At 45.3% G+C, this 25723-nt stretch overlaps 1 protein-coding gene across 7 annotated transcripts in view; it reads left to right on the top strand.

Moving 5' to 3' along the window:
* The first annotated feature begins 2940 nt into the window (after nt 1-2940).
* RFT1 (RFT1 glycolipid translocator homolog) overlaps nt 2941-25723 on the top strand; it is a 53878-nt gene continuing 31095 nt past the window's right edge. For 4 of the 7 annotated variants that reach the window (XM_078351153.1, XM_035275820.3, XM_002758242.6 and 1 more), the window contains exons 1-7: nt 2941-3049; nt 7572-7657; nt 9709-9825; nt 10992-11181; nt 11738-11839; nt 13814-13951; nt 21586-21664. In XM_078351153.1, the coding sequence (XP_078207279.1) occupies nt 2987-3049; nt 7572-7657; nt 9709-9825; nt 10992-11181; nt 11738-11839; nt 13814-13951; nt 21586-21664 (775 nt within the window). In that variant the 5' untranslated portion in view covers nt 2941-2986. The remainder of the gene's footprint in view (nt 3050-7571; nt 7658-9708; nt 9826-10991; nt 11182-11737; nt 11840-13813; nt 13952-21585; nt 21665-25723) is intronic. The other 3 variants (XM_078351154.1, XM_078351152.1, XM_078351155.1) reach the window with 2 other exon arrangements.

Below are 25723 nucleotides of genomic sequence, written 5' to 3'. Positions count from 1 at the left end.
AGTTCCTCTCTCATACGTTATTGTGAGGACAGAGTACACGCATGTACAGTGCTCAGACAGGTGCCTGACACGAAGTCACTGGTCAGTGTTTGTGGATCTCCTCACAGTTTCTTTTTCCCCACCCACCCCAGAAACCAGCATGGCCCTGGGCTCTGCTCAGTCCCTCCTTGCCAAGAGTTAACTTCCAGAATAAGAGAAAAAGCCCCCTGATTCCTCACCCGGAGCCCTAAAGAGTCCTTACCTTGGGGTCCTAGAATGTTTTGCCCTTTAGACTTAGCTTGGAGCATTTCCCCTTTGGCTTCCTTGCCTCTAGAAAAATCATCATTTCTTCCCTCCCAAACCAGCCTATCTGGATGCCAAGATTGGGAGTGTGAGCACATGGTGAACTCGTGGCTAGTTCTCTCTGGGAATGGGCTGTAGAGGAGGAGACGGGCTGGGAATAAAGGAAGTGGGAGCCCACCTCACCTTCTGGCCCACAGTCCTGGGGATGGGAAGGTTGCCCGGGTCAAGGTCTTTAGCATCACAGTCATTATGCCAAATACCTGGGCCCTCCAGCACTTTCTCTATTCTCCAAGTACACTCCTCCCCAGGTGGCTGCCCAACTCACTCCTTCTAAAACAGCACCCTTCTCTCTCTTCCAAAGCCTCTATGATCTTATCTGGTTTCATTCTTTCACAGCACTTAGCCCTATGTGAAATTTTATTTGTTTATTAGAGTTTTTGTCAGTTTCCCTTTCACTAGAATTTAAGCTTCTTGAGGGCCAGACTTGTCTGATATAATCCTTATGACTTTTCTTTTACAGGACATGTAATATCCCTATTTAACAGCTGAGCATACTGAGATCACCCTGTCACTGAGTGCCAGAATGAGGATTCAAGGCCAGTTCTCTCTGACAGTCAAAAGCTCACGTTCTTGGGCCAGGCATGGTGGTTCATGCCTGTAATTCTAGCACTTTGAGAGGCTGAGGTGGGCAGGTCACTTGAGTCCAGGAGTTGGAGACCAACTTGGGCAACATGGGGAAAACCCATTTCTACAAAAATCACAAAAAATTAGCCAGTTGTGGTGGTGTGCACCTGTAGTCCCAGCTAATCAGCAGGCTGAGGTGGGAGGATCACTGTGCCTCAGTACAGGAGCCTTGAGGTAGAAGTTGCAGTGAGCCAAGACCATACCACTGCACTCTAGCCTGGGTGACAGAGTGAGACCCTGTCTCAAAAAAAATAAGAGCTCACATTCTGGGCTTCCACACTAAGAGTTCATTTCACCTGGCAAAATGGGCAAAATGAGCTCTGTCTTGAGGCTTTGAGTTCCACAGTCTGCTTGCAGTAGCAATAGCAGCAGTCATGTGTCAGGAGGCATTGATGGGAGCCCTAGGAATGTTCTGTACCACTACTTCAGGAGGCAAAACCAGGCAGGCTGCAGTCCTGCCCTCTTGGAGCTCATGGGCTGATTATATAGAGACACATATTCTAGTCTTTCTGCTATAATGCAGGTTGCACTAGGAGCTAAAAAGGGGTACAAAGTACTTTAGGGGTGCTGTCTTAATTTGCTTGAGCTGTTTTAACAAAATACCATAGACTGGGCAAGTTAAAAAATAGAAATTTCTCTCTCACAGTTCTGGAAGCTGGAAGCCCAAGATCAAGGTGCTAGCCAATTTGGTGTTCGTTAAGCGTATGTCAAGCCCTTGACAATTTACAAAGCCTTCTTCCTAGTTGCAGACAGCTCCCTGCTTGCTGTATCCTCAAGTGGTAGACACAGAGATCATTTTTCTGACATCTCTTTTTATAAGGACACTAATCCCATTATGAGGGCTCCACCTTCATGACCTAATTACTTTTCAAAGGCCCCACCTCCTAATACTATCATACTGGGGATGGATTAAGCTTCAACATATGAATTTTGAGGGGACCCAAACGTTTAGCCCACAGCAGGTACCAGCTGTGGTTGGCCAGGAAAGTCAGGATAGTGTGGTCTGGGAGGGCAAGGGGTGCTGTCAGGGAAGAAGATACTTTGGACAGAGAGGGTGGAGGAGCAAAGGCCAGTGAGTCACCGCCTGTTTGAGGACTGTTAAGGGCTCAGAATGGCTATAGCCGAGAGAGTATAGGGAAGGGCAGGGATCGTGTGAAAAGCAGTAGAAGACAGGCAGCGGCCAAATCATGTCAGGCGTAAAAGTGATGGGAAAGACTGGGTTTCCTACAGCCTGCGTGGTACATAATAAGAACACTGACAGAACAGCAGCTGATTGTGTATGTTGGGTGCTTTACATTTTACAAAGCACTTCCAGTACTCCTTTCACTCTGCCCTCACAATTTCTAGCACACAGGCAAGAGTGATAAGTTTAGGATCAGGAGCCTGGCATCCACTCAGTCAGGAAACAAGTTGCATAGATTCGAACAAGTCACTTCCCATCTCCGAGACTTCACTCATCTCTAACAGCAGGGACCAATTCTCAGAGCTTCAGGATTTCACAAAACCATACACGTGATAGTGCTGGATTTAACTTCTGGTTCTCAGTTCCTTCTCTGTTAAACGAGGAAAATTCCTGTCCAGGCTTATTCACCGGGGCTGTGGCTGTGATTTTGTAAGCAAAGGTCAATGGTAAGAATCTTTTTAACAGGCCAGTGAGAAGTTTGTTCGCCTTTTGGCAGATGAGGCCAGGGAAGTTAGGGCTTCTTGGTTGGTGGCTGAAAGCCTCAGAGAAGGAACTTTGGCTACTTTAACAGTATCTCTTAGTACTCGCCACAGTATTTAGTTTATATGGGGATATGGGGAAGAGACGGACAGACAGCACACAACCTACAGAAATAGGAAAAGCCAGGCACCCTAACAGACGGCCCGAGCCCGGCCCACTTAAAGGGCCAGAATGTCTCTGCCCCGCCCCCGTCTCAATACCACCAATCAGAGAGCGAGCCGCTCCGTGACGCCATCTTATCGCGACTAAGCAGAGTGGCGGCGGCGTTTTCCGGAGTCGGAGCCTGGCGACGAGGCTATGGGCAGCCAGGAGGTGCTGGGCCAGGCGGCTCGGCTGGCCTCCTCGGGTCTCCTCCTGCAGGTACTCTCTGCCAGTCAGGCTCCAACTTGTACCGCAGCCGGGATTCGCGGGATGGCAGCCCTCGGACCCTTGAGAGCCTACCCCAGGGCAAATCCAGTCCCGAGGTGGATCCCGCAATAGGGTGGGGGGTCGGTCGGAGACGGTGGCGGCGGTGAAGGGAGCCCCTGGCCCGGAGCCTGCGTTTTAGAGTCTAGGCTGTGTGACTGCGGACAAGCCGCTTTCCTTCTGAGAATTGTATTAACCATATTGGCAGTAGGAGTGAATTACATCAGGTGGCGGGGGTGAGGGACTGGGATTTCGTGCTCGAGAATGTGATATTTTTCAGGCAAGGGGTTCATTTCCTTCATTAAACACCTTCCTCAAACACTGAGTCCCACTGAGTTCCGAGAGATCATATGGCATAGCTAAGAACAGGAATCGGGTTAGATAGGCTTGGATTGCTTCTTGACCCAGGACGAGCGAGTTCACTTGTGGAGCCTAAGCTCTTCTTCACTGATAAAATGGGGGTAATATGAAGTGCCTAACTCGTATGCAAGGATTGATTGGGATCATTCAAATAAACGTACTTAACACAGTGCCCAGCTCTTAGTACGCATTTAATACATTTGGCTGCGTCTTCTGCTTGTGTGATCTTGGACAAGTCACTCCTTTCTTGGCCCTAATTTTTGTCATCTGTCAGATACAATATATGCTAGTTAGTCCAAATGGTATCTAAAGATTCTTTCAACTCCAGGAGCTGATCCTTGTAAGTCAAGTGGCACAGTATGTCTCTGTCTCACTCTTGAGCCAGTCACCCCTACTTCACATAAATCCTGAATCTGCCCTCTCCTTCATCTTAGAGAGGCACATTGAGGGCAGAAGAAAGAACCAACCAGAATTTGGGTGTTGTCACTTGCTAGATGCCTGTCTTTGGGAAAAATCCCATGACTTCTGTGAATATCAGTTTCTTCATCTTAAATGAGAACAGTAGTGCAACCTCACAGTCTCATTAGGAAGATGAGATGAAATCATGCCTTTTAAATACGTAAATACTTGGCACATTGCAAGTACATAATAAATGTAGTTATTTTTATTAGGGTAATAAGGATTTTTTTTTCTTTTTGAGATGGATTGTTGCCCAGGCTGGAGTGCAGTGGCACAATCTCGGCTCACTGCAACCTTTATCTCCCAGGTTTAAGCAATTCTGCCTCAGCCATGCCTGCTGGTTTAAGCAATTCTCCTGCCTCAGCCATGCCTGCTGGGATTACAGGTATATACCAACACGCCTGGCTAATTTTGTATTTGTAGTAGAGATGGGGTTTCTCCATGTTAGGATGGTCTGGAACTCCTGACCTCAGGTGATCCACCTGCCTCAGCCTTCCAGAGTGCTGGGATTACACGTGTGAGCCACTGCGCCCAGCCGGTACAAGGATTTTTAAAATAGTCAATGTAGGAATAAAATGAGATAACCTATAGAAAGCATGTTGAAGAGTGCCTTGCACGTGATACGTGCTTAGTAAATGTTAGCCGTTCTAAGTTTACCTAGGTTTTTTTTTTCTGTTTCACAACATAAATGAATTTAGTGCTTTATCCACAATGTTGATTTTTTTTCAGACTTTGATAATATCTTACTACCCAGATAGGCTTCATTAAACAAAAACAAGTTATAGTGGAAAACACTGGACTGTGAGTCAGGTGGCCTTACCTGTAAGATCAAGCTGGGTCATTTGCTTGCCGTGTGACATTAAGGAAACCACTTAACCTCCAGTCTTGCTTCCTGTGCATTTACCTGATTGTTTTTAAGTGTCAAATAATTTAATAGATGTGAGAGAACCTTTTTAAAATTGTAAAGTTGGCTGGACACAGTGGCTTGTGCCTCTCATCCCAGCACTTTGGGAGGCCAAGGCAGGAGGATTGCATGAGCTCAGGAGTTAAAGACCAGCCTGGGCAACATAATGAAACCTTGTCTCTCCAAAAAATACAAAAATTAGGCAGGCATAGTGGTGCGCATTTGTAGTCCCAGCAACTCAGGAGACTGAGGTGGGAGGATCTTGAGCCTGGGAGGTTGAGACCAGAGCGAGCCGTGATAATGCCACTGCACTCCAGCCTGGACAGTCGAGTGAGACCCTGTCTCAAAACAAAAGCTGTCAAGTCCTTTGCAGAAGTAAATGAAGACTGTGTTGCTAATAAGGGCTAGAGTGTGTGGCAAATGCTGGGTGGCACGAGCAACCTCAGCTTTATTCGTGCCAACCTTTATTCAAACCAATTAGGAAATATGGATTACTAATTAGGAAAGAGGAAACATTAAGCTTCTTAGACAATGATAACTTTGAGGTGAACATAAGTGTGTACACATGGTTTCTTATTTTTGCTTTTTGGTTTTGAGATGGAGTCTCACACTCTGTTGCCCAGGCTGGAGTGTAGTAGCACAATCTCAGCTCACTGCAGCCTCTGCCTCCTGGGCTCAAGCAATTCTCCTGCCTCAGCCTCCCAAGTAGCTGGGATTATAGGCACCTGCCACCACACCTGGCTAATTTTTGCATTTTTATTAGAGATGGGGTCTTACCATGTTGGCCAGGCTGGCCTCGAACTCCTGACCTCAGGTGATCTGCCTGCCTCAGCCTCTCAAAGTACTGGCATTATAGGTGCGAGCTACCATTCCTGGACTTTTTTTTTTTAATAACCATATTTTTATATGGTTTCTTGAGTGTTTTCATTTTTGTATGCTTTCTCAAATTGTAGACACCAGGTAGCTTTGCAGTTACATTTTATTCTTCAAGAATTTGAGAGCTTATTCTATCTTTTTTTTTCTTTTTTCTTTTTTGAAACAAAGCTCAAGGTAGTACAGAGAACTTATTCTATCTTAATTCTGAGCCAGTCATGCCAAAAGTATTAATGCCTTTCATTTGTATGTATTTTAAAAAATGCTTTCACTTCTGCAGTCTCATTTCTTTTAAAAATATTTTTTGTAGAGATGAGGTCTTGTTGTTTTGCCCAGGCCAGTCTCAAATTCCTGGCTTCAAGTGACCCTCCTACCTTTCAGCCTCCCAAAGTGTTGAGATTATAGGCATGAGCCACTGTACCTGGCCCTACAGTCTCTTCTGATCCTTATAATCAATCCTATGTGATAGGTCATCTCATCTGACAGAGGACGTTGAGGCTTATAACAATTAGAAAAATAGGTCATCTCATCTGACAGAGGACATTGAGGCTTATAAAAATGAGAAAATAACAGATCGAAGAGCTAAATGGTGAATAGTATTTTTAGTAGAGGTGGGGTTTCACTATGTTAGTCTGGCTGGTCTCAAACTCCTGACCTCAGGCAATCTACCGCCCTTGGCCTCCCAAAGTTCTGGGATTACAGGCGTAAGCCACCATGCCCAGCTATATCTGCATGTTTCTAAGGAGCAGCTACAGAGCTGTCATCAGACTCAAAAGATCACCTTTGACTCCATAAAGGTTAAGATGGTGATTTCTTGGCTTTGGAGACCTTGCTGCTCTGTGACACTTTAGATACAGTGTTATACACTCTCCCTATTTAGTCATACCTGTCCCCAGAGATTTCCAGTCCACAGTAGTCCATTGATATGCCTAGATCAAATCTTCCAAATTGCAGCTCTTCACAGATAACTCTGAGGGTGTTTAACACAGAAGTGATTTTCATTTGCTGCTGGGATGCAGGAGGGAGTCATTTAGTGAATGAGGTTTGACTCTTCCCAGCATCCCCATTTAGCAGCCCTGTTTAATTACAGTCTTCTTGTTCTCTGTGTTTCATGGGGAAAGTTCTTTGCTTAGGTGGTTTTCTTGAATTGACAGGTTGGAAAGTCTCAGGATATGTCCCTTTCAAGCGACAATAACTGGACTCTGTCTCTCTTCCCCCCTGTGTTATGCTATCTTATTTTTGCAGCATCATTTAAAAGGTATTTCAGCTTCTCGCTGGAAAGAGACAAGAATTCAATAAAATACATTTTCTGTTTTCTAACTGAGAAAACTGAAGTTCAGAATGATTAAATGTCCTTATTGAAAATCCTAGATATTACGAGGCAGAGAAGAAAAGAGAAATTAGGCCCTATGATTTGTGGTGAGTCTGCTATACCCTTGAGGCTCCCACTTGCTTTTTTTTCTTTTCTTTCGTTTTTAAGGCTCCCACTTGCTAAGTGTGTGCTTTTTCTAAACAGGGCTGGTGGTTGGGAGTTGACTAGGGGGCTGGCACTGACTAGAATTCTCTTTCTGCTTCCTCAAGGGCTTGACTTTGAACCTGTAGAAACTCAGTGAGTCTCTCTTTCTTGTTATTAATAAATTAGGAAGCCTTCCAAGTGCCTTCCTAGGTTCTCTGAGCACTGCACAGGAGTGCTGAGAGATCCGAAGGAATGGAAATTCAGGAGAAACGCATACAGGTTGAGCGTCTTAGAGGAGAGTCTCTCACAAAGCTGCTATGTGTCATTACATCACGTTAGGAAGACCAGCCATATTGTTCTCATTTCAGCAAAGTAAACACTCCTAACGTCATTTATTCTTATGTATTTTTCTTCTGTTTCTCTAGGTGTTGTTTCGGTTGATCACCTTTGTCTTGAATGCATTTATTCTTCGCTTCCTGTCAAAGGAGATCGTTGGCGTAGTAAATGTAAGGTAGGAGGAGAGGCACCCTGGCACTGTCACAGTTCACATTCCTAGCCAGCCTTTCTTCAAACTCTGTACCTGTATGTCATCCATGTTAGAAGCATGGACCTTTACCAGAAGCAGAATGTTTTAGCAGTGGGCTAAGGAGAAGCGTGCCAGGGAGGAGGGATGCACAGACAACATTGCTTTTCATGGACCCATTGAGTGTTTTCCATTAGCAGCCTCCAAATGCACATTTCTCTGCCGGCTGCTCTGGTTTTCCTGCTCTTGGATCTCAGGAAGAAGAAGAGTGGGAGTAATTCATTAAAAACTCCCCCTCAGGTATAATCCTGTGTTCTTGTCCTGCTGACAGCAAAGGAAGCAGAAATTCTGCCGTTGGTGAGGATACACTTCATAATTGCAGGGCTGGAGCAGCCACCTTCCTTCCCTTCCTCAGTGATTTTATAATTGGGTTACGGCAGCTGGGATCGAGCTTGAGTCTTTGTCATTCGTTTTTTGGAGGCTCTTGGAAAGACGACTTCTTTGTCTTTTAGACTCAGCTCATTTCTTCCACTCGCCTCCTTTCTGTTCAAGGACACCCACACATATTTTGTCTTCACAAATGACACAAAGTACATAAAATGATGTGAGTGCTCAGAATAGCTCAGCTTCTCAGGTATGTCTTTATGTCCTAATAAATAAGACAGTATGTATGTTCTAGAAAGCATTTCATGTCTGATACCTACCAAACAGGCTCTTGGCGAGGGTCTCAGAGCTTAGTGGCAGGACTCAAGCTTTGAGCAAAGGAGTCATCTATGGAGTTTTGCACTACGTAGTGCTGAAGAAGGGCCCAGAAATCTGCATTTTTACAAGCTCCTTAAGTGATTTTGAAGCAGGGACTGTTCTTCGAGAAATGCTGTTTTCTTTTTCTCTTCTTCACCCTCTTCTTTGAGACAGGTTTTTGCTCTGTCATCCAGGCTGGAGTGCATTGATGCCATCATGGTTCACTGTAGCCTTGACCTCTTAGGCTCAAGCAATGTTCCCATGTCAGCCCCCTGAGCAGCTGGGACTACAGGTGTGCATCACCCCACCTGAATAGTTTTTTGATTTTTTTGTAAAGATGATGTCTTACTGTGTTTCCCAGGCTGGTCTTGAACTCCTGGGCTCAAGCGATCCTCCCACGGTAGCCTCCCAAAGTGCTGGTATTATAGGCATGAACCTGAGGAATACAGGCAACTGGTGCTAAGAAATACTGTTTTAAAAGCAGGAAGGAAGAGCCAAATCCTCTTAAGGGCTCAGATTTTTCTCCCCAGGCAGCCTTCCTAAGATTGACAGGTCCCTGTTTCGACAGCCCTTGTCTGGCCTGCCCTAGCCCTCTGCTTAAGGTTTGATTCCATCTCCTTATTTGCAGTGTTCCACAGAGGCACTGGGTAACAGGATAATCCTTGGACAACCTCAGAGACCTTAACCCTGGGCTGTCCCCACTCTGGCTTCACCAAGACTGCTGCCTCATGAGGAGCGGACATCTCAGCTCCTCCTCACTAAGGTGCAGGAAGGCTCACCCAGGTGCTGCCCGCCTGGGAGGTACCCAGGCAAGCCTTGCTGACCTGGGTTGCAGCAGCCCCTGTAATGGTTGTCAGCCTGATTGCCTGTCTTAACATTCTTTTTGCCAGAGCCTCCACTCGGTAAAGACTCAGCTTTTCTCACAGGGGCTATCAGTCCTTCGTGTCAGCATGACCCAGAAGGGTGGGGTTATAATCTTCTCCTCTTCTCCTCCTTGTGGTCATGGCCACACCTCTGCCTATAGCCACAAAGGGTACAGGCTTTTGAGACTACTGCAGCAGTTTCTATCCTTCATGTAACTGTAGGCACACACACTCACATGTCTTTCATTTGGTTCCTAACTCAGTAGTTCTCATGGATGAGACCCATATGGGGGTCCTTTAAGAGCCCACTGCCCTCCACATCACCACGGTGGTTTATAACCAATACTTTATCTCCTCCCTGTTGCTGGAACAATCCCAGAAGTTCTCTCTATGAAAAAATTTGAGACCTTACTGGTTTCTGCCTTTCATTTACAGACTAACGCTGCTTTATTCAACCACCCTCTTCCTGGCCAGAGAGGCCTTCCGCAGAGCATGTCTCAGTGGGAGCACACAGCGAGACTGGAGCCAGACCCTCAACCTGCTATGGCTAACGTGAGTTGTGCTTTGACAAGAGACACATTTCAGGAAGGCAGGTGTAGTGAGCATTGGAAATGAAACATTAACACGTGCCTAAAGCTGAGTTGCCAACAGATTCAGTTTCTCAGTAGCTTTCTCAGGGACAGGCATAAAACAGGAAGGGGAGAGTGTTTGTGTCAAAGAAGCTTCTTGGCTCATTTTCTTTCTGATGTCCAGGAGCCGGGAAGAGGTTCTGGGTTGCGGTTTCTGGGCCAGGTTTCTAGCCCTGGTTCCATCCTCTTTGGAGGTTGTTTCTTGCTGTTTCTGATCACCACTCTTGGGTTCCACTTGGCCTGTGCCATCTTTTTTATTCCTAATCTTTTTGCTCTGTAGTATCTTTTGAGCTTTTAGCAACCACTTAGGTTTAGTATTTCTTGAAAGCCTTTTATGGGTTTCATTACATTTTTCCTTCAATTTTGTTATGTTACTTCAGTTCTGAGTCTTTTAGGATATTCTCAAAGATCAAGTACATTAGCTTAAAATTACATTAGCTTTTCTCCAGCTAGGTCCCTGCACGGAGGGCTGGGGATTGAGGTTGTTTCCCAATGCTGCCCTTGCATCACTCCTTATTGCCTCACAGAAATGACTGTTATGAGGGCTGGTAGGTGTTCATTTTATTAGAGGAACAACTGGTAACCACTCAGTCATATTTAAGTGCCCTGTGGTACACATGTGAAATATGTGAAAGGATACTGAGCACTGCTCTATTGGTTATTTGGGATGCAAGGAACAGCTGTATACAGTCCGTCAATCATTTTGACAACAGGCATTTTCTTTCTGGGAATTTTGCTTATGAAGTCAATATGTGTAACCCAGTGGCTACAAGTGTAGGCTTTGGAGTTACGGCAGGATTATGTCTTGCTTCTGCTCTTGATTGCTGTTCATGACCTTGACCAAATTGCCTAGTGCCTGTCAGCCACTGTTTCCTCATCTTTTTAATGGGGTTGATGACAGAGGATCATTGTGAGGTGTCAGTAAGATAAGGGGCATGAATCATAGTGCCTGTGATGTAGTTAGTATCTTAATAAATAAATGGTAGCTGTTTGTATGCTAACTATTTTTTTTCTGTTCAGTGTTACTATTTTAATGTATATTTATATTTGTTTTAAAATTTAGTGAATTATTTTTTTCTGCTCTTCCAGAGCTCCCCTGGGTGTGCTTTGGTCCTTATTCCTGGGCTTGGTCTGGTTGCAGCTGCTGGAAGTGCCTGATCCTAATGTCGCCCCTCACTATGCAGCCGGAGTGGTGCTGTTTGGTCTCTCGGCAGTGGTGGAGCTTCTGGGAGAGCCCTTTTGGTTTTTGGCACAAGCACATATGTTTGTGAAGCTCAAGGTCAGTGCGCCGTGTGCTGTAAATGGGAAATGGGAAGAATAAAAAGGAGTGTTGTTTTAAAAAAATGCTTTTATAGGACAGAATGATTTTTCCAGGCTTGCACCTAAAAATGTTTTTAGAAAAATATAGCATAATCAGTTAAGCTCAGCCACTTGAAATTTGTCAGGTAGGCTAGGCTAAAGTTCACCCCTGTTTTACCCTAAATAAAAAACAGGTTTGCTAATAAATTATTAGTTGAAGTCAGAATTTAGAAAGACCTTAAAGGCTTTTCATATTTTTCTAGTGATTTTATACTAATACTAATTTTTCTCTCTTCATCTTTTATAACAGATTACAAAAGAATATATATATAATATAAATCTTAAAGCAGAGTATACTGAAAGATCCGTGAACCCACCACCCTACCCAAAAAGTGAAACATTACCGATACTTATTTCCAGCTGTGTGCCTCGCCCCCCTAGCCAGGGTAACCACTGCCCTGGATTTTCTGTGTGTCATTCCATTACATCTTGACTTTTTGGTAGTGTTTGTAATTGCACCTTGACCGTGTTTGCAGGTGATTGCTGAGAGCCTGTCGGTAGTTCTTAAGAGTGTTCTGACGGTTTTTCTCGTGCTGTGGTTGCCTCACTGGGGATTATACATTTTCTCTTTGGCCCAGGTAAGAATCATGGATTTTATCTTTTTATATAATCTTTGTCTCTCCAACTGGTTTTTCTTCTTGTTCCCGCCGCTGTGTCGTTTGCATTTGCAGGACCCATGCCTGTGCAGGGGGTGGAAGCGCTGGAAGGGTGGCCTTGACACTGCTTCTCTGGCTGCCAGGTCCATTCAGTGGGCAAGTCTGTATCAAACTGATCTTTGGTCGTCTGATAGTCCTGTGAAGGGGAAAAAAAGCAGTGGGGGGTGGGGTGGGGATCACATAGCATGTGTATTATTTTCTCTGGATTTCCATCAGTTTTTTGCAGAATAGGTGGAAACTCTGCCAAGCCTGTTTTAAACTTAGATTGAAATCTCCCATAATTCAGAGTTCGTGAATCAAGTCAGAGTAGGTATATTTTCTGTTTTAGCAATTTAGGCTTCATTTCCATCTCATTATTTCCTAGTTCTCATTCATATTTCTAGTTCTAATAAAAATATAACTAGAGTACAACTGCTATTTTTAAAATTAAGATCAGATAGTTACTAGACATCTTACAGTGCAAAGCAGTTGTAGTTTTCATTAATGATTTTTCCAGACTTGCCCCTAAAAATGTGTTTAGAAAAAGGTAACATAATCAGTTAAGTTCAGCCACTTGAAATTTGTCAGGTAGGCTAGGCTAAAGTTAAAGATAAATTAAGATTCTTAGTAGTGTTTTAAATAAAGGGTACTTCTCACAGAGGACACTGGCACCAAGCAGTGTGGCTCCCAGCAGTGCTGCTGGAGTTTGAAGGGCTTGGAGCATAAAGAAAGAAGGCTGGTGGATCATGGGCTCCGTCTCAGGCTTGGTGGGGAGTGGAGAGCAGAGGAGCCCACACCTGCTAAACTGAGACTCTTCTTTCTCCTTGCCCGGTGCCTTTACTACAGAAGCAGCCTTGGTATTGCCAGGTTGAAAGCAAGCTGGAGGTCCCAGTCTTTCTTGAACCAGTGTGCACTGCTGTGAGGAGGGAAAGAGGGCTGAAGGGAGCTTGTGAAAAGGGGCTCTTTTGAATTTTCCTCCTCAATCTGCAAACAAAACCCATTTGGCTGCTCCTGGCCGGAAGCCATTCTTTTGTCCTGGGTGGGTGGAGGGAGGGGTGGGCCCTCTTATCACCCCACCCTTTCCTCCCCATCTGTTGTAGCTCTTGCACTGGGGAAGAGGAGAGAGCCAGCAGCTCAATTGTGCCTTGTAATCATTAATGGCACAGGTTTCCGGGGTTTATGGAAAACCCACAGTCCTGGATGATGGCAAGTCCTTGGGTATTAGCACAGTCAGGATACGTGGATCTTTGCAGTATGCTGACTAGGTGGGAGAGCCGTTCATTTGGCCAAATACACATCTTTTTTGAATGTATTGGACATTGCTCTGGTAATTGAGCTAGTGGATATCTGTTATGGAAATTACATTCTGCCTGCCCAGACGGATTATGTTCCCCCATTTAAGTGAAGTCTTGGGAGCACTTTGCAGGCAGATGCTGCAGTGGAGGTAAGTGAATAGTGCTGTTTCCCAGAGGGTGAGGCATTGCTGAATAGAAAGTGCAGTGAATTGGCTGGGCGAGGTGGCTCATACCTGTAATCCCAGCACTTTGGGAGGCCGAGGCAGGCGGATTGCCTGAGTTCAGGAGTTTTTGACCAGCCTGAGCAACATAGTGAAACCCTGTCTCTACTTAAAAAAATACAAAGAATTAGCTGGGCTTGGTGGTGTGTACCTTGTAGTCCCAGCTACTCAGGAGGCTGAGGCAAGAGAATTGCTTGAACCCAGGAGGCAGAGGTTGCAGTGAGCTGAGATTAAGCCACTGCACTCCAGCCTGGGTGACAGAGAGAGACTCTGTCTCAAAAATAAAATAAAGAAAATGCTGTTAATCAGAGAGTTGTATTACTTGATTGGCCTTTGAGATCAAATTTATAGCCATATCTTAATTATGCCTTTATTTAAACAGTTTTTTTTTTTTTAATCAGCTTTTCTATACCACAGTTCTGGTGCTCTGCTATGTTATTTATTTCACAAAGTTGCTGGGTTCCCCAGAATCAACCAAGCTTCAAACTCTTCCTGTCTCCAGAATAACAGATCTGTTACCCAATATTACAAGAAATGGAGTAAGTAAGACATTTTATCTCTTATCATAGGTGCTGCTTATCCTCGAGAGAAAGAAACTGCCACTGGTTTATTGTTATAATCATAAATATAATTTTATAGCTCATATTTATGGAGTGCTTGCTGTATGCCAGGCCAGGGTTTCTAAATCTTAGCACTGTGGACATTTTGGGCTCTCAATTCTTTGTCGAAGGGGCTGTCCTGTGCATTGTAGGATGTTTAGCAGCAGCCTAGTGGATAGATGCCAGTAGCAACCCCCCCTCAGTGGAGCACCCCAAAATGTCTGCAGACATTGCCAAATGTCCCCTGGGGGACAACATTGCCCCCAGTTGAGATCCATTGTGCTAGACCCTATGCTGAATGCTTTACCTGCCTTATTTAATGCTTATACCAACTCTGAAAGGCTGACACTGTTTCTGTTTTAGGGTTGAGAAACTAAAGCTTAGTGAATAAAATACCTGTCCCAGGTGAGGGTCAGGATAAGGACAGGAGCCTGGAAAGGCTCACATGCCAGCAGGGTGCAGGCTGTACCACTGTGCTCCACTCTTTCTAGTCTGCTGTGGTTTTGGTTTCTCTCCTCAGTTGACTTCTAGCACAGATAGTTGAGAGTTCTGAGAAAGTAGGATGAACCCAACATGGTCCCTTTTTTTTTTGCATTGAGACAGTGTCTCATTTTACTGTCCAGAGTGGCATGATCATAGCTCACTACAGCCTTGACCCCCTGGTGTCAAGTGATCCTCCTGCCTCAATCTCCCAAGTAGCTAGGACTACAGGTACTAGCCACCATGCTCAGCTAATTAAAAAAAATTTTTTTTTTGAGAGAGAGGGTCTCACTATGTTGTCCAGGCTAGTGTTGAACTCCTGAGTTCAAGTAATCCTCCCACTTCAGCCTCCCAAAGTGCTGGGATCATGAGCCACCCCACCCGGCTCCACATGGTCTCTTGATCTCAGTGTCAGCCTAGTCTTTCAGGTGATATACTTTTCCACCTAGACCACTGTGGATTCTACAGCTGACATGTGGAGTAAAGCATCATCTTTTCTACTCAATTCCTTCACTCTCAGGCCATTGGACTTTGATTTTCTGGCTCCTCTGGGGTCAGCGCTGCTGCCCATGCCACTGGTAATACTCGTGATATTACCCCATTGCCTCTACCAAGATGCTTCATGAGCTCCTCTATTCTGGGCACTTCCCCTCTTTCCTTGCGTGTTTGCTTGCCAGATGCAGTGTACTTGGCTGTGGTAAGGCATATGCTGGGTTTCTCCTTATTTCTCTTGTGATACTTGAAAAAGTAGTGAAATATGTGAGACATAAGTCTCAGACTTTATGGAATCCTGTTGTACAACTTTTCAAGAAAAACTAGATACTATGTATCAATGCCAGATATGTTCTCATTTGTGAGAAAAGGATTCTCCATTCTACTCAGCTAAATTTCACCTGTAACCTAAACCAACAGGACAGTTTCGGATACCACTGTGCCTCACCTACAGGCTTAGATGGTTAGGACTCAGGATCGCTTCTCTTGCCTAGAGTTTCTGCCACCTTCCCCCAGAGCAGGTTCAAGAGTACAGAAGAGTTCTTCTTCTGAGTGCCCCCTGGTGTCCACCTGTACCAAGCCTGGCAGCATTTCATACTGGGCCTGTCCCTGTGCCCCAGCAGTATTTTGGGAAGGAGCATTTGAACCATTAGCATAAGCAAAGAGACAAGGTAAAGAGTCTGCCAAATGTCTGTTAAGCCCCGTGGTGGCCAACCTGAGCAACATGGCAAGACTGTCTCTACAAAAAACATTTTTTTAATTAGCCGGGTGTGGTGGTGTGCACTTGTAGTCCCAGCTACTCAGGAGGCTGAGGTGGGAGGGTGCTTGAGCCCAGGTTAAGGCTTCAGCGAGTCATGATTGTGCCACTGCACTTCAGCCTGGGCAGCAGAGTGAGACCCTGTCTCAAATAAATAAATAAATAAATAAAAACCTGTGATGAGCTCAGAACTCTAAGGTTAGTTTCCTTATCTGTCAAATGGGGATAATAATAGTACCTCCCTCCTAAGGTTGTTTCGAGGGCCCGATGAGTTGGGACATGTAGTCTTAACAATGTGGCCTGGCACAAATGGGTATCCTTAAGTGACAGCAGATACCACCTCCATCACACTGATGCTTTGCGAGCAGAGCCGCCTCCCCAGGGGCACCCTAGCCAGGCAGCGCTGATGGCATTGGTATGGGAGCTCAGCGGTTCAGTCTGGTAATATGCCCTGAAAGTAACCATGCCCAGATTGCAAGGACCCAAGCCCTGATCATGAGAAGGCTGTGTGTACCTGTCATATATAGTGATCCTATTACCACTGACATACAGTAAGAAAGTGGTGCCGTGCTTGATGCCATCAGGGATACAGACATGTAGGAGAGGTGATTCCTGGGCCTCAGGGAGCTTCCTGTGGACTTGAGAGGCAGCAGGTATAGCTCTGAAGCCTGTGGGACTCTCCCCAGACCTCAGGGTCTTCATTTTTAAAGTGAGATTGTTGGCCTACGTGACCTGTGAGGCCTCTCTGAAGACTTCAGGAGTTCCATGAAATATTTGAACGTTGACAGAGAGCCATTTACAATAACTGCTATTGACTGCATGTTTTGTGCCATGCACTATGCCAAGCACTTTACATGGATTTCGTCTTTCATTCTCATAGTTACGTAGGTGATGAATACTGTTATCTCCATCTTGCAGAAAAGAACACTGAGGTTCAGAGGAGTTAAGTGACTAACCGAAAATCACATAGCTGGTTTTGGACCCACTTCTCTCCACCTTTTGCTGCGGACTAGCTTTAGGCTGTGGTTTACCCTGATGTTATGTAGTCTTCCAAAAGAAATTGGCTTATTGCCCATAGTAGTTACTGTTTACATAAAGATTAGGAAGTTCCAGGTGGAACAATTCATAATTCAGGCTTATTATTTTAAAAAGAAAAAAGAGGCCGGGTATGGTGGCGCAAGCCTGTAATCTCAGCACTTTGGGAGACTGAAGTGGGAGGATTGCTTGAGCCCAGGTGTTTGAGACCAGCCTGGGAAACATGGTAAGAACCCCTCTCTACAAAAAAATGTAAAAATTAGCTGGGCACAGTGGCACATGCCTGTGATCCTTGCTACTCAGGCTGGGGCAGGAGGGATCGGTTGAGCCCTGGAGGCTGCAGTAAGCTGTTCATGCTACTGCCCTTTAGTCTGGGCAACAGAGCAAAACCCTGTCTCAAAGAAGAAAAAAATGAAAAATGAAAAAAAGTAAAAGAAATGAGATGATTCTGAATGCATGAATGCAGCGTATGACTTTACCATGGGCAGAATGCCTGACTTGGCTCCCCGGAACAGCTTTCTACACTGGGGACTCCCTTAGTGGAAACTGGTCAAATAATTGTATTTACTATCAATTTGACCTAATTGTGAAATTTCCCTTCCCGTTCTTGTAGATTTCCATCTTCTTTATTTAACCTTATAACAAATTAATGTGATACTTCAAATAATGGCTTCCGTTTATAATCATTGACATTTCTGAGGGATTTAATATGAGAGATATGCTAATATTTAAGTAAAGCTGAGGAATTTGGCTCAGCAAGCATGTATGAAGCATTATTATATGTTAAGCACTGTCCCGGGTGCCCTGAGTGAGGCCCCTACCCTCAGAACTTGCATGGTGATGGACAGATAGGATGCTTGCTCAACTAACTATGCTACAGGACAGTGCGTGTCTAGCGTTATCAAAATAGAAGCACAGAGGAAGGACTGCTGAATTCCATCAAGGAACATCAAGGAAGGCTTCATGGAGGAAGCTTCTTTTGTGTGGACTTTGACACATGGATGGGCAGAGGTTAAATGGATATGTGTGGTAGAGATGGGCATTCGTGACCAGAGAAAGAAAGAAAAGTTGCTCAGTGCTTGTTATCTGGCCATGATTGTGTTGGATAACTGGGGTACTTAGGTTGGATGGACAATTGGGAAAAGGAAAGCAAAGGTGGCAGAAAGTTATAAAGGGAGGTAAACCTGACTGCCAGGCTAGGGTCAGGTGGTAGTGGCCTCATGCTATGGAGCCTGGGCTTAATTCAGGGGCAGTGGAGCCAAATGAAAGGGTTTTTTTTTTTCTCTGATCACCCCCCCACCCATGAAAGGTTTTTGAACAGTGCTATGATCGAACTTCCTATATTGAGGAGTTTGCCATCTCTTATAGAGTTACAGTGTCTCATTTTTTTGTTTTCATTCAATCCTCACACTGGCTCCACGAGATAGGACTTCTTATCCCATTTTGCAGATGAGAAAACCAAGGCTTAGCAAAGTTAAGTATCTTGTCCACAGCATTTACCGTAATAAGTCAAGGAGCTGCAGGTTGAGCCCCAGTCTCCAAGCTTGACTCCAAAGTTTGAATTTTCAATGAGAAGGATAGGCTAGAGAAAGGGTAGGAGGCAAAAAACTCATTGGGAGCCTGTGCAATTATCCAGGTGAGGAGTGAGGACAGAGGAAGGATGGATGAAAGTGGGCAGATGGACAAAGCTGGGGCAGCAGCCACAGCCCCAGAGTGACTAGGATAGGTGGAGCAAGAGGGAGAGGAAGGAGTGCTGTGTAGGGTGGAGGAAGTGATGGAGGGCAGGGGACAGGATGGTAGGTAGCCTCACACTCCCCAGTGACTCTTGTCATTGTGGTAAGGATGTGGCTGATCAGATCGTCCTGAGTCAGAAGAGTTTGGAAAGTTGATGAGTGACTCAGGTGGAAGTGTGATGAGCCTCTAAGTTCTGATTCCAGATCTTCCCCCAAGTTACCGTCCATCACCTTTACCACCCCAGCCTTCTGTTTCTCCATCAGTACAGTAAGGCAGTGGAATGGCTTATTGGTCAGGGCATTCCAGGGAAATTCCCAGCTATGTAGATCAGCTCATCAGTACCAACCCAGCTATTGTAAAATAGGCCTCTTTTGATCGCCCCAAATGAACCTCCATTATTAACCTCCATTCTGAGTAGGATGGTAAAACTCTACCACATGCTTCCTCTCTTCCGCCACTCAGCCCCTGCCTGGAGAAGCCACATCTCAGATTGGATTTCCTGCCTCTGTGTCCTTATGAGCACTTTAGTAAGTGGTGTGGCCATTCCTTCTGAACCACAGGCCCGTTTAAACCAAAGGCATTAAGAAAATCAAGTATGATATCTTCAGATTAGGTACACCATCATGATTTCACTCTCCCAAAGCACTTTGTGTTTTAAGAGCTCAATCATCTTCCCAAATCCATTCACAACCTGCAGGCAAGCAGGTGTCAAGGGAGCCTCATGACGAGCAACAGCCTTTGTTTCCTTTTAAAAGAGGACAGGTTCTGCTTTGCTGACCCCTGGGAGGACCACCGCGGCATGGCAAGGGGTGGGGAACAGTGTGAGTGAGAGAAGGTGCTGAAGCCAGCAGTGGTCAGAATCCAAGTCTGAAGGTGACATGGTCCCCTGTGCCCCCTAGTGGTGGGAAATTGTCTGCTGCTCTTTGTTCCAGGGAAAGGAGACGGCCTGGTTTTAAACATCTTGCAGCCCAATTTCCTTCTCATCAGGGAAGATTTACTCCCAGGCTAAAGAGATATCCTGGCATCTGCTCTGAGTCTCTGATTCCCTGAGGGCAGCATAGTTTGGGAGGATTCAGATTTGTGATCCCTGTGTCTGGATAAAAGGTTCAGAAACCAAGGGGTAAGGAGAATGGGGACTAGACGTGACCCTTGCTTTCAGAGGTGCTCTAGACTTGCCCAGTCCTAAATGTTAGCCACTAGCCACGTGTGGCTATAGAGCATTCTGGAATCTGGATAGTCTGAATTGAGATGAGCCGTAAATGTAAAATACATACTGGATTTCAAAGTCTCAATATGAAGAAAATATTTCTTATATGGATTACTTGTTGAAATGATAATATTTTAGTTAAATAAAATATATTAAAATTAATTTCACCTGTTTTTTTTTTCTTCCTGTGAACTGTGGCTGCTAGAAAATTTCACATTACATTCCTACTGAATAGCATTGCTCTTCACAGTTGGGCTTTGTGCCCAGAACGGGCCCACATGACCGAGGCAGGCTTTAGGCCTGCCCTTGGGCCGACTTCCAGAGCTGTGGCTGACCTTTGGCAGAGGTAGAGTGCACTTGGCCTTTGTGATTCAGCCCTCCCCTCCCAAAAAGCCCTCTGAAATCCTCCCATTCAAAAGTCTTCACTTTAGATAATCACAACTTTTCAAAATGCAAGTACCCTACGATTAAGAACCTAACATCAACATGGGATGGCTCACGCCCGTAATCCCAGTACTTTGGGAGCCAAGGTGGGAGGATCACTTGAGGCCAGGAGTTTGAGACAAGCCTGGGCAATGCAGCAAGACACTTATCTCTACAATTTTTAAAATGAGCTGGGCATGGTGGCACACACCTATAGTCCCAGCTATTCTGGAGGCTGAGGCAGGAAGATGGCTTGAGTCCAGGTTATTGTGAGCTATGATCACACCACTGCATTCCAGCCTGGGTGATAGAGCGAGACCCTGTTTCTAAAACAAACAAACAAAAAACTTAACACTCAGTCTAAATATTCTGGGATCCCAGGGTGCCTACAAGATAGAGGAGGGGGCCCCAGAGGGAACTGTGGAAGGTAGAAAAATAGGAGTCAGAGGATACTGAGCCCCCTGGCTGCCTTGCTCTCCTATTTTGTGTTCAGCTCCCTGGCTCTGAGGCCACCTGTCTCTTACAGGTTGATCTCTGCCCTACCTAAATGTTTCCTTGTTCTCAGAAAGTGGCCATTTGGTGCCCACTGGAAGATAGATCTATCTTTCTCTCTCTCTCTCTCTCTCTCTCTTTGAGCCAAATTCTCGATCTGTCGCCAGGCTGAGTACAGTGGTGCCATCTCAGCTCACTGCAACCTCCACCTTCCAGGTTCAAGTGATTCTTGTGCCTCAGCCTCCCAAGTAGCTGGGATTACAGGCACATACCACCACACCCAGCTAATTTTTGTATTTTTAGTAGAGATGGGGTTTTTCCCATGTTGGCCAGGCTGGTCTCAAGCTCCTGGCTCAAGCGATCCACCCACCTCGGCCTCCCAAAGTATTGGGATCATAGGCATGAGCCACCGTGCCCAGCCTGGAGTTTTAGAAGAGTCATATCAAAAATTTTATTTTCTCCATTCCTCTGTCATATCCATTCTGAGTGGTTTACCTGACCTGGGAAAGTTAATTTTTTTTTAAATATGGAAGGGCAGCTCCTTTTCCCTTGTGGAAAAGGGCCCCGGATGGCTGAATGGCTGAACATAGCATTATGATGTGCAGTAGATGGAGCAGAATTTGTTCTGCAGCTCAGCATGCTTTAGACACTTTTTAAGGAAAGAACAGACTGTGAGCTGTATGTGTTAACTGTGGGATAGCAGCAGTTCTTTAGGGGTGTCAGTATATGAGTCTTGGGCAGGCCCTTACAGAATTTGGCTTTGTGTTTAGTGATGTAAATTCTTCCCCAGTGTTTGTAGGATGCCTTCTGTGTGCTTAGCATTGAATGAGGGTTCAGTGGAGACTCTCCAGGTTGGGATTTAGGGACCAGAATGCCTTTGCCTCTCATGTAGCATTGTGTTCTTACACTTGCAATGCCTGTGATATTTTTGTTTTGTTTTGTTTTCTGTTCTAGGCTATTATAAACTGGAAAGAGGCTAAACTGACTTGGAGTTTTTTCAAACAGTCTTTCTTGAAACAGATTTTGACAGAAGGTAAGTACAAGGACACTCTGAATGGTCAGGAGACTGTAGTAGAAGGGGATTTCACAGGACTGCCGATTACCTGGGTCCAGACCACAGAGCCTCTGGGGCAAAAGAACTTCAGAAATGGGAGGACAGGGCTTAACACAGAGAGAGAAACCAACCTCTATGTAGTTTTATGCTTTACTTAGGTTGTCTAATTTAAATCTCTCCATAGCCTTGTAAGAAAGATGTTGTTCCCCTTCATCATGGATGAGGAAACTGAGGGTCAGTGAGGTTGCAGAACTTCTTCAGGGTTTTACAGTAACAAGGAAAAGCTTAACTGGGATCCAGGTCTAACTCCAAACCCCATGTTATATGATCCTTATGAATGTATTATAAGAGTATTATATCCGTTGCATTAAAGCATTTTATCATTTTATATCACCCACTTATATCATTTTATTTTCTTCTTTTTTAAAATTATGTCAATTCTCTAATGTTGGATTTATTTTCTTAAACAACAAAATGCACCTGTTTGAGAGCATGGTCAGACTTCGGTCATTCTAGTTTGCCAGTGACAGAGCTCTCAATGTGGAGGGCCAGCAAGGGGCTGGAAGCACATTTAGTTTTTGTGTATATATGTGTTGGTTTATTTGTACCTAGCTTTAATTTAAAAAATGAGATTTTAAGGCAGCTGTAAGTTGCTGAAGTTAGTAGTTTCTCTGTGCATACACATTTCATATTCATATGCCTATTACTAAATGTATTTTTTAATCTTTTCAAAATTATCTTTTAATTATCAAATATAGTCACATTAGAAAAAATAAGAAAACAGAAAAAATAATACTGGCATTTTAATACAACTGTTATTATCTTAGCTCACTGCAACCTTCACCTCCTGGATTCAAGCAATTCTCCTGTCTCAGCCTCCTGTGTAGCTGGGACTACAGGCATGCGCCACAATGCCTGGCTAATTTTTGTATTTTTAGTATAGACGGGGTTTTACCTTGTTGGTCAGGCTGGTCTCAAACTCCTAACCTCAGGTGATCCACCCGCCTCAGCCTCCCAAAGTGCTAGGATTACAGACAGCGCCCAGCCTCTTATCTGTATCTTTGTTCATTATGTCTCCAAAGGAAAGCAACTCCCCCTACACCTCTCTTTCCCCATCTGTGAACAAGGGATAGGATCAGGCAGTGTCTGAGGGCTCTCTGATCTTTGAAAGTACACACACGTTTCTAGCGTAAGCTTATAACTTTGCTATTACAAAAATGAAACTGTTCTGAGGACTTCTCAGGGAAGGGAGGGTCAGACGTCTCAGGAGAGCTGAGTGTAGGGCCTGAGCGCTTAGTTCCTGAGGAGCACGGAGTGTGCCGTTCACCACTGCCCCACTGTGACCTGGCATAGGAGGGCTATTCAGCATGTATTTGTGAATGAAGTAAGACAAGCCACAAGGTAACCGTTGTGAAATGGTGTATGATGACAGTTCGGGTTGTTGTAAGAACAGGACAATCAGCGGAGAGAGTTTTGGAAAGGACAGTTGCTCATATGCACTTTTTTTCCTTCCAGGGTTTTAAGAGCAGTTTTGATGAGTTTGAGGGAATGGATCCAGTCCAAAATGGTTGATGGCCTAAATTGGTTTTCTGGATTGCAGACAGCACATCTCTAGATACGTCTTTGCAGCAGCAGGTTTAAGTTTACTGCAAACTAAAGCTTCCAGAACTCTACCTGAATGCGGTGCCAGGAGCCTGCTCCATGGTTGGACCCCGTAGCCTGGCTCCCTCTGACTGGCAGAGGGCCATTAGGAACTTCTCAGGGCCTCCGTCTCCATGGCTGTGAAATAAGGAAGTTGCCTGACTGAGATTCTAAGATTCTTTATATTTTTAAAACTACAGCTCTAAAAAAGTGGAAATTCCCTGGGTTTTTTTGTTTGTTTTGTTGTTTTTGTAGACAGGGTCTCACTCTGTCACCCAGGATGGAATGCAGTGGTACAGACACAGCTCACTGCAGCCTTGACCTCTTGGGCTCAAGTGATCCTCCCACCTCAGCCTCCCAAGTAGCTGGTACTACAGGCAAGGCACCGGCCATCACGCCTAGCTGATATTTTGATTTTTTTGTAGAGGCAGGGTCTTATAATGTTGCCCAGGCTGGTCTTGAACTCCTGGACTCAAGCAATCCTCCTGCCTTGGCCTCTCAAAGTTCTGGGATTATAGGCATGAGCCACTGAGCTCACTTTTTGTAGTAGCAAAAATGTATATGCTGTTACTTCTGCCCCCACATTTCCTGAACACTATGCCAGGTGCTGAGAATCCGGAGATGAATAAGTAACATGCCGTGGCCTCAAGTGTTTCATTCTCTCACCAAAGACACCTTTGTGTGGTTAACTGTTACTGGGCTGTGAGGGGTGTAGTACTTGGAAACTCATTTCCTAGACTTTGCTAGGAAAGCAGGAGCATAGAGATGACTGAGAGGGGCTCCTACCCTCAGGGAGTTTACACAGTGTAGGAAGGGGAGGTCTATTCTCCAAAAGACAGGGAGGGCCCTGCGGAAAAGAGACTAGATGGTGAGAATGCCAAGAGCCAAGGAGGGCCCAGCCTGACTTAAAGCAGCTGGAGGGCTAAAACCTGGGAGGTAGTGTGCAGCAGAAGATGACAGGGTGATGAGGGTGAGGTTGATGAAGGGAGGCCAAAATGATAGCTTGGGGTCAGTGTATAAAAGCCCTCAAAATGATAGCTTGGGGTTAGTGTATAAAAGAATTAAGGAGCCTGGACTTTTTGCAAACCCTAAGAGCCATTGTGGCTCATACCTGTATCCCAGCACTTTGGGAGGCTGAGGTGGGTGGATCACCTGAGGTCAGGAGTTGGACACCAGCCTGGCTAATATGGCGAAACCCCATCTCTACTAAAAATACAAAAATTATGGCATGGTGGCAGGCACTTGTAATCCCAGCTACACGGGAGCCTGAGGTGGGAGAATCATTTGAACCTGGAAGACGGAGCCAAGATTGCACCGTTGCATTCCAGCTTGGCTGACTAGCGAAACTATGTCTCAAAAAAATAAAAAAGTAAGAAAAGATCCATTATGAAAGCAGGCCGGGTGTGGTGGCTCACACCTGTAATCCCAGCACTTTGGGAGGCCAAGGCAAGTGGATCACTTGAGGTCAGGTGAAACCCCATCTCCACTAAAAAATGTTTTTAATTAGCTGGGCATGGTGATGAGTGCCTGTAATCTCAGCTACTCAGAAGGCTGAGGCAGGACAATCACTTGAACTCAGGAAGCAGAAGTTGTAGTGAATGACATCGTGCCACTGCACTCCAGCCTGGGCAACAGGCTCTGTCTCAAAAAAAAAAAGATATGAAAGCAGAGATTGATTTAAGAGCTGTATTTCAAGCTCAGCGTGGTGGCTCACACCTATAATCCCAGAACTTTGGGAGGCCAAGGCAGGCGAATCCCATGAGGTCAGGAGGCAGAGGCAAGAGAATCTAAGTCTGGCAGGTGGAGGTTGTAGTGAGCCAAGATCGTGCCACTGCACACTCTAGTCTGGGCGACAGAGCAAGACTGACTCTCAAAAAAAAAGATATGAAAGCAGAAACTGATTTAAGAGCTGTATTTGAGGCTGGACATGGTGGCTCATACCTGTAATCATGGTACTTTGGGAGGCCAAGGCAGGCAAATCACTTGAGGTCAGGAGTTCAAAACCAGCCTGGCCAACATGGTGAAACCCCATCTCTACTGAAAATACACACACACACAAAAAATTAGCTAGGCGTGGTGGTGGGCACCTTTAATCCCAGCTACTCAGGAGGCTGAGGCTGGAGAATCTCTTAAGCCCAGGAGGCAGAGGTTGCAGTGAACCGAGATCACGTCACTGCACTCCAGCCTGGACGACAGAGTGAGACTCTGTCTCAAAAAAAAAAAGAAAGAAAGAAAGAAAACCGTATTTGCAGAAGCTGGAGCTGTTATCAGTGATGGTGGATCCGAGCAGCACAGAGACATAAGCCTGTGAGGACCTGCAGAGGTCCCACCATAAACAGTGGCAGAGGCTTGGAGAGAGAGGCAGGGTGGGAGAGAGTCTTGAGAGAAGATCCTCAC

This window comes from Callithrix jacchus, chromosome 15, assembly GCF_049354715.1.
Source record: "Callithrix jacchus isolate 240 chromosome 15, calJac240_pri, whole genome shotgun sequence".
In the NCBI taxonomy this organism is placed as follows: Eukaryota; Metazoa; Chordata; class Mammalia; order Primates; family Cebidae; genus Callithrix; species Callithrix jacchus.
Note: the sequence above shows the minus strand (reverse complement) of the source record. Positions and strands in the feature narration are given on the sequence as shown.